Source organism: Durio zibethinus, chromosome 19 (genome assembly GCF_047325235.1).
Source record: "Durio zibethinus cultivar Kanyao isolate XHJ-2024 chromosome 19, ASM4732523v1, whole genome shotgun sequence".
NCBI lineage: Eukaryota > Viridiplantae > Streptophyta > Magnoliopsida > Malvales > Malvaceae > Durio > Durio zibethinus.
Window position 1 is genome coordinate 24,213,075 of NC_143180.1, and position 9,107 is coordinate 24,222,181.

The following is a 9,107-nucleotide window of genomic DNA, read 5'->3' on the forward strand; positions in this document are numbered from 1 at the left end:
TGATAAATGATATCATAATAAAAATTAAAAGATATTTTAAATTATAATATTTTATAAAATATATTTGAAATATATAAAAATCAATTTTTACTTTGATTTTTCTATCTTTTCCTTTATTTATTTTGTATATAATATATTTCAAAAAAGAAAAGAAAAAATATTTAATATTTTAAAATATATTTTATAGATAAAAATAATATTTTATTACGATTTATGGATAAAATAATATTTTAATAAAAAATAATTTTTTTATTTTTAAAATAATACGCGTGTCTATATAAAATGATAAACCATTTATTCTATATCAAACTATAAGTATTTCATTGGTTCATAAAAATAAGCATTAAATTAATCAAAAATACCAAAAAAAAACTATATTAATAAAAAGAATTTTGATAAATTTATTGTGAGACATCAAAAAATGACTGAAAATAAAGACAACAATCATTCTTATTTGTTTATTTCTAAAAATTTTTATCCTTTAACCATAAAAGAAAATTACGAATTTGAATTTCTTTTAATTTAAGAGATAAAATTGGTATGCGCAGAAATCTAATATTTTTAAATAATTTAAAAATTTGTGATCAGGTTTTGAATAAAAAACATATTGATAGTGATAAAAAGAAATTAATTAAATTAAAGTTCTTTCTTTGGTTCAATTATCAGTAAAAAGATTTAGTTTGTATGAATTACTATTAGTTTAATAATTTTAACTTATTTTAATTTAAAAAAAATTATTTTCTAGTAAAAACAAAAATATAACTAATAAATTATATTACAATAAAAAATATAAATATATAATTTTAAATTTAATATTTTACAAAATATATATAAATATATAAAATCTTGAGATAATTTTATCTTTAATCTTTAAATTTTGAAAAAATTTTATTTTGATATCTCATTTGTCATGTAAAATATTAATTAATATCATCACATGATATCAATTGATATTTATCATCAATTTAAATGATTTTATAATGAAGAAATTACATTGATATATATTAAACAATCGAAGACTTAATTAAAGTTTTTTAAAATTTAAAAACTAAAATAAAATTTAATTCAAAATTTAAGAATCATGAATAGTATTTACTTTTTATAAAAAGCATTATTCTAGTATTTGTGGCAACGCGTTTATTTATTTATTTTTTTGGCAATGCGTTACAATTGTCATTGACGTCAGCATATTTGGCCACTCACCGTCCAAAATGCATAAAGGAAAAGTGAAAACCTTTTTCTCCTTTTTCTTTATGGTCGGCAAGGAAAAGTGGAAACCTTTCAAAGCAAAGCACTGCTCTTTTTGTTGCTTTATCGATAATTTCAAATTAAACTATGCGACAAGACATGTGATACGTCAACTTTTTTTTTTATAAAAATAATCAAATCAATAAAATTTATGAAATATTAATAAATAAAAAAAAATTGAAGACAATCTATTCATTGATAAATGATATTTTATATTTTTAATTTAGTTTTAAAGTTTAAAATAATACATTTTAAAATTTGTTGAAATTAATACAGATCTAATAATTATTTTATATTTTAAATATTTTATATTTTATATTTTCTTTCCTTTTTTTCTAATTTGAGGTAATTAAAAAAAATGAAAGAATTTAAAAGAAACCAAAGGAGTTAAGCATTCTTCTTTTCTTTTCTTTTAATTTATGTTATATACAAACAAAGCAAAATATTCCCTCCGGTTCCTTTTGTTTCTTTTCCTCTCCTTTCTTTTTCCTAACTTTCCTGTAATCCAAACATGACTTAGGAGCATTATTAGCGGCAAATGCTATTAGGAGTGAAAAAAAAATTAAAAAATAAAAAATTAATTCAAAATCGTAATATTCGATTTAATTCAGATTAATTTTTTTTATTGGATTTGAATCAAATTTAAATATTAAATATATATATTAAGTTTGGATCAAATTTCGAATCGAATAATAAAAAATAAAAAGAATTTGAATCAAATTATATATATTTTAATTTTAATTTTAATTAATTTAAAATTAAATTAAATTAAATTATATAAAAGTGTAAACTCTTTCTATATTTATTTTTTTATTCATAAAATTCAAAATTAAAATTTTATTTAAAAGAAGTTAAACTCTTTAATTATTCGGATCACCATAACTAAAAAACTAAAAGGGTAACAAACTAAAAGACAAAAGGTGAACTAGCCTCTATAATTCTATGGACATCCGGTAGCCGGTTCCAAGTTTGAAAAATGGCAGGACGTGACTTTCCAAAAAAGCGAGTGTTCTTAAGCGGCTGTATCAGTGATTGCCTCTAGCATTTGGCGCTACAAAAATTAAGGGGAAGGGCTGCTGAAGGGGTTTCTTATACAGGTAAAATTATCCATGCCAGTCACTTTATTGTTTGCGGGAGGAAGCTGCTGTTATTTCATTGCATTCATCATTCGTTTATGAAAAAAAAATAAATAAATAAAGCATTCATTATTTGATTTCTCCCATTTTTACTCTCATCAAACTGCCTTCATTTACAATAATTTTCTTCAGTTCTTGGCATCCATTGAAAAAAACATGCATCTACATCTCTGCTACATAATTAATTCCACCATGCATTTTCGTCATCGTCAAACCATTATTTAATAATCAAGATTTCATTGTTACATAATATATATAGTATGAATCTGTTTTAGGCATTGCCGACCTTCTCATGCTTGCTGCTGCCACTCTTTTCATAGTAATGGTAAGCTGCCGCACCAGACAGCACCGCCAGTGTTAGGGCTTGTGCGTGCATCCTATCAAATCAACACAGTACATCTCATCATCATTAGTATTTGACACAAATTTACTGATAAAACTACGGAATCTGAGATGCTACCTGGCATGAATAAGCCTCAGACTTGGCTTAAGAGGAGTTCTTGCGCGAGTGTTATATGCCAGTGATGCACCTATTGCTGATGCCCAGGTTGCTCCTGTAACACTTAATATTGCACCACATCAAGAAATGTGAAGAGACACAAAAATATGAAAGAAAAAGAATAAAACTGACCAATGCTGGTGAGTTTATGCTCCGAGATCCAAGACTGAATTGCCTCCATCTCTGAAGTAATAGTTAGAAAACGAGACTGAGTTGGGGGAAGCAAAGGGAGGGAAGGTAATTTATAGATACGTAAGAGATGATATTTAGATATATGCATTTTTTATGCGTGTTAGGTGGTGGCCCCTGGATTTCGAGTTTTCACTTTTCTCGGAACATTGTATAAGGTTAAACTGGAGGCTTTCACCTGGCCGGTTTTGTTGGTATTATTTCAGACTCCCAATTCTTTTGACATGTGCTTAGATGCTGTGGGCCATTTGCATTTCAACAATATAAATCTAGGAGCTAATTGCAGATTTTCTAACTTTAATTTGATAATTGTGTGCATGAGCCGAACTAGATATTTATTAACACTTCATATGTTTATAAACTATTTATTGTTAAAAAAAAAAGATGCTTAAATTACGCCTACGTAACTTTTAACCCGTCTCTTAACCACTATGCTAAGAGAGGAAAGTCAATGAGGTTTTGAAACAAACCAGATGCAAAATTATATAGAAAATTTGTCACTGCACTGTTCTTAAAGAAATTATAAACTGAGGATAGTAGATATTTTAGTTAGGGAAGTTCAACTTTAGCATAGGGCCCAATTTATACGAAATTTATAAAACTCAATTTTCCAACCCAACAAAATGACTATTTTGTAGCCCATTCGCTGAATCCTTGGCTGCCCCAACCAATTCCATCCATTTCCTGATCCCTCCATCATTTTCATGGCCCAATAAAAGTGTGTAACCAAAGAAAGAAACAGAGTGTTCCCGCCAACTCGAAATCAGCTACATCATTGCACTCTACGGGAGAACTGAACCTGAAGAATTCTCAGAAAAATAGCAGAAAAATGGACGCAACGAAATCAAGAAGAAAAGCCAGCGAAAGGAAACCCTTCATTGATCTCAGCAATACAATCCCATCATCTCTTCCTTCTTCACAATCCTCTTCTTCTTCTTTAATCAAACCCCAAACCAAATCTTCACTCTCTTTGCCTCTTGAATACCTTCTCAACGACAACCCCGATTCAAACCTTAATTATAACTCCAAGTTTACTGGAACTGAGTCCAACACCATGATAATATTAACTATGGCAAGAATAAGAAGAAGAAGGAGAAGGAAAAGGGTTCAAGTAACAAGGCAAACCCTAGCTCCGCCCTGTCTCCGCCGCCGAAAACGCCTTTTGTTTCGGGTAATTTTGATGGTTTTTCGATTTTTTTCTTGGTTTTGATTGGATTTCTTAACAGGGTTTTGGTTTTGTGGTTTTGGGTTGTCTAGCCTCTAGGGTTTTTACTTCTTGAATTTGGGTTTCTTTTTTGTGGTTTCTGGCGAATGTTAGTTTGTTGTTTTAATATTAATGGATTGATTAACATTTTGCAACAATAGAGCTTTAAGGGTTTTTATTAAAATTGTGCTGGTGAATTTTGTTTTTTATGAATTAATTAACATTTATTCTGCAGTAGAGCTTAGTGGTTTTTAACTTTATGCTCCGTTTAAGCTATATAGAATTGCTTCTGTTATAATTATATGAATTTGAATTAATGTTGATTTTATTAACTTAGTTTCTAGTAGTTTTGCTGAATGATTCGTTTACTTCATTTTCAATGCAAGCTACATAGCATTGATTATATATAGTAATCTAGATTGTAGATAGTGTCCGAATTCAGTTACTGTTTTCAGATAGTGTCCGAATTCAGTTACTGTTTTCAGCTATGGAGCTACTCGTTTTGTTTTAGAAACTTTAGTTCAAATACACTCTATGGTGTGGAAATTATGTGGAAGTTGGCTATCTATGTTTTCTCAACCACTTTTTTGGCCTTAGTTTTCTGGATTATGCATGTATTTTTGCGTGTAATGAATTGTAGATTATGGTTTTGATTTTAAGTATTGGTGCTTGTGTAGGTTCTGAGCCTTCTACAGTTTACAAAGGAGATATACTGCCGAAAAAAGGAAGAGTAAAGGGAAGGAAATGCTGGAGCCTTTGAGTTACTCTCTTGAAACAAGGATTCCAGACTTAAGGTAGTTTTCTTTTAATCAGTTTGTGCATTTCTTGCTGGTTTGGTACTTGATCCTTGGATAACAATTAGTCTTTGATGACTCTAGAAGGCAAAGGATACTTAAAATGTGTTCGATAAGCGTAATTAAAAGAATAAGTGGATTAATTATCAATGTCATGGTATGGTAGTCATTTATGCCGACAAATGGTATTTTTATTATTGTAAATAGCCACTAGCCATATACCATTCAATAAAGGATGGAAGTGTTCTTCAGCGTTCACTCTCAACTCTGTAGGTGGTTAGGTTTTGGGCAACAATTCTAAGATGAGGACTCCAAAAGTTTGGTCAATCAAGTGTACCAAATTTTTGGGCTTTTGATACCTTGACCATATTGGATATTAGAAAGTAGAAAGAAAAAGGCCTAATATAATTGTTAAATTGATTTAAATAATTTAATTTTCACCATTTATCTTCCGTTTTTGATACGTTCTATATCCAATCTCATTCATATATCTTCCGTTTCCTTTCATAATTAAGTCTTTCAAGAGATGGTGGTTTATGAGACTGAAAGTCTGTTGTGTCGCCTTGAAACAGTTTTGCTTTAGATGCCTGTGTTTTCCTCATTTTTTTAACATTTGTTTCCAATTAAAGTCATCATATTTTCTAAGCCCAGTTTTCTTTGAACAGTCAGAAAATCATTTTGAACAAAAAGCTTGGGACGTCAAAGTTTAAGATCTTTAAATTATTGTATTCTGTGATAGTATGCCATATTTAGCTATTGGAAATTATGGTCTTGTATACTCAGATATTTAATTTTCTTTACTCTCTTTTTTTTATTCATACTTTCTGTTTTCATTATTCACCACAATGCTTGTTCTCCTTTTCATTAATTCAGAAGATCTCTGTTGCTTAATGTTTGGTCATTATGATGATCTTCCATTGAATATTTTCCCTTGTTTACGTCCTTTACTAATGCTGTTTCTCCTTTTCTTTAATATAGGAAAAGCAAAGATGGAGACGCTGATATTAGTCTCTCCAAATCATGCCCAATGCCACTTAAAAAGGTTTGTTTAAAAGTTCTCCTAGTTTCTTAATTTAATTTGTATTGAATAGATAATCGTGATATTGATATTTGATTTGGGAATTTTTGGCCTTCATTAAAACATTTTTTAGAAGTCTCTAGCTTTAAAATCTTTCAGATTTTGTATATAAAACCCTTCAATTTGATCAAAAGTGTTGATGAATGATGCATATGTGTACACTGCTTTCCCTTGTCACGATTGCTACTATTGGTTTCAAGCTTTAGAATTTTTGAGACTTGGTTAGTGAACGGCTACTAACTCTAAGTTACTGGCAAGTGGCAATGACTACTTTAAATGATTGTTCTTTTCCTTTTAACTTGTTAAGGCTCCATTTGATTGGTGCCTTCGTTTTTTTTCCTTTTATTTTCAATATAAAGTGAAAAGCCAAAAATTAAAAATGAAACAAAAACAATGGACAAATAGCAAAAAGTAAAGAGCAAAAGCACCAACCAAATAGAGCCTAAGTTTTTACTCTTGTAGGTAGGGGTATAAATGACCAAACATGAATGAACTTTGCTATGTTTGTTATTTGTTCATTTAATTAATGAACCTTGAATCCTTGTCAGTGATCGTTTGTTAAGCTTAATAAATGAATATAAACAAATAGAAACTGAGCCTGTTCACGAATTGTTCGTCGACTGTTCTCTTTGTTTATACTTCCACATTATAAAAGAGTCGAACATGAACAAATTTTACTATGTTTATGATCTGTTCATTTAATTAACAAACCCCAAAATATTGTTTGTGATCATTTATTAAGCTTAATAAATAAACATAAACAAATGAAAATCGAGTTTGTTCACAAACCAGTTGTCAAACTTTTGTTCACAAACTATTTGTCTAACTTTTTATTAGTTTACACCCCTATCTGTAGGGGTGGAAATGAAGAAAGAAGAAGAGGGAAAGAGGGGGTGTTGGTGGTGGTTGTGGTACAGAAAATTGCTGCACCAATGGAGTATTCCCGTTTTCAATTCATGGAATCAATTTCACCCCAAAATGACTATATTCTGTCTGTTGTTGAAGCATTAACATGTCAGTAATATTTGTAAGTCTGTACCATATGAACTTGTCATCCGTTTTCTGCTGGCATTGGGCCAGTACTCTACCAAATTTTTACATCTGTCTTGCTTTTTGCACACAGCTATATGGTGGAATTTAACATAAAAACTTGATGAAGCATGCTTTTGGGAAGCAAAACAGTGATATCATTCCACTTTTCTCTCTGCAAATTGCTTTTTTGCTTTAGTTATATTATTTGTATTAATTATTATATGTTGCTGTTTGCTTTTGCATTAAATCGTAGCATGCTTTTGTCTCTTTGAAGCTTTTTCTTCCATGAGTGTGTGCATCCTTGAAGATAATGTTATTAATATGTATTAAGCTGAGCTTATTGGTTTATGATGTCATCACAGAAGCAATGCAGAGAGAGGGCTGAGGTAAATGCTCCCAAGCATGACTTGTCCCAAGATTTCATTGACAAGCAGAAAGCTTATTTTGTGGAGATTGATGCATTTGAACCGGAAGAGGAGGTGGCATCAGCTGATGAGTTGGAATAGATGAAAATAGTATACAACTGAATGATTTAGAATAATGCAATTAAGGTGTTCTAACCCTGTAATATTCTTTGTATAGTTACGACAAATTTTGGCGTAATAACCACCTTACCTAGCTATATCAGATACTTGAGAGTCTTCCCCATCATAGTCTAGTGTAACCACTTGTAGTTATCACCATGATAGTCTAGTTTACAGTATTGTTATCAACACATGGGCTTGATTCCTTTGCAGTTGTGAATTATTGATATCATGTCGTTATTGAGGAACTGCTTGTCAAATCTGTGTGGTGAACAAAATGTTGGACACCATCCAAGTCTTCGCTGTTGTAGTACCAATATTGCAGGGCTGTGCAGCAATCCTGTTGTACCAATCGACCACGCTTGAACCCTTTTGCCTTTAGCCTTATTGGAAAGGCTTGAATCGGACTCGTTTTGGTTGGGGTGATGGAGCCTACTGAAAGAAACTTTTTACCCCATGTTGGGGCTAAATGAGTCTGGTTTATCCATTTCTTTTCAATAGGTCAAAAATGCTACCTGTTATAGATAAAAGTAGTCTTCTAATTGGTATATCGTATAGATTTTTTTGATAGAAAGATGTCGCAGTGGCCTAAAACATGAGAACGGATTGTAGATGTTTGGGATTTAAATATTAAATCTACAAAATGTCTCTTCGTAAGAATAGCGGCATAAATCAGTCAAGTTAAACTATAGGTTTGTATATCATATAGATTTTCAATGTAATAACTATTGCCAATGAAAGGATCATGCTAAGTTCCAGGCTGAGTAGACAAACCAAATTCAATTGGTAGGTGGCACATATTCATGTTTTCGACTGAAGAATCAGGTTGAAAAAAAAGGCTCAATGGGTAAATCATCAGCAATTAAAGCATCAAACAAACTGCCAACAACATTACTTCAGCTAGCTGAAATATCAAAAGTAGACCAAAACCTTGATCATTTTGGTGTAGCTGCAATTAAACCGTCACCAAGAACAGGTTTAGAAGCTTCAATTCAGTTTGTGCAGCTCACCATCATCACCAACGATAGAACGGAGTATCAATCCATCATGCATGTTAATATAAAGAAGATCTAGGACTATTTTCTTCGGTACATCTATGTGATGACAATTTCTCTAGCTCATGTTTAATACATAGAATCACGTATAAGAGAGAATGATAATTATCTTATATTATATTTGATATATATATATATATATATATATAATAGAATTGTAAAAAAATTTAATCATTTTAGACATAAAATATTTTAATTTTCTCAAAGTGAAAAAAGATCATTTTTAATATATGAAACTTAAATGTTTTATTATATTTTTAAAAATTATATTAATTATTTAAATTATATAAACTTAAAAAAAATAATTTTGATCAATAAATAAAATTATCATATCTTAATATTTTCACA

General features: G+C 30.1%; 1 protein-coding gene and 1 pseudogene across 2 annotated transcripts; one reads left to right on the plus strand and one right to left on the minus strand.

Moving 5' to 3' along the window:
- Window positions 1-2,434: 2,434 nt before the first annotated feature.
- LOC111309666 (uncharacterized) lies at window positions 2,435-3,149 on the minus strand. The gene is made up of 3 exons (XM_022908664.2): window positions 3,016-3,149; window positions 2,845-2,938; window positions 2,435-2,761 (listed from the first exon to the last, which is right to left on the minus strand). Exons 1-3 carry the CDS (start codon window positions 3,062-3,064, stop codon window positions 2,656-2,658), a joined length of 249 nt encoding a protein of 82 aa, XP_022764399.2. The 5' UTR covers window positions 3,065-3,149; the 3' UTR covers window positions 2,435-2,655.
- A 332-nt stretch (window positions 3,150-3,481) lies between these two features.
- On the plus strand, window positions 3,482-8,785 carry LOC111309667 (sororin-like protein; annotated as a pseudogene). Its single transcript, XR_016330488.1, has 4 exons — window positions 3,482-4,243; window positions 4,954-5,070; window positions 6,049-6,112; window positions 7,543-8,785. The product of XR_016330488.1 is annotated as a sororin-like protein (transcript).
- Window positions 8,786-9,107: the final 322 nt, after the last annotated feature.

Excerpts from the sequence above, each read along its gene's own strand:
- LOC111309666 (XM_022908664.2), bottom strand. The coding sequence starts at position 3,064 with ATGGAGGCAATTCAGTCTTGGATCTCGGAGCATAAACTCACCAGCATT. Across the intron at positions 2,939-3,015 it reads GCATAAACTCACCAGCATTG|GAGCAACCTGGGCATCAGCA; the intron begins GTCAGTTTTATT and ends TAAGTGTTACAG. Across the intron at positions 2,762-2,844 it reads CTGAGGCTTATTCATGCCAG|GATGCACGCACAAGCCCTAA; the intron begins GTAGCATCTCAG and ends TTGATTTGATAG.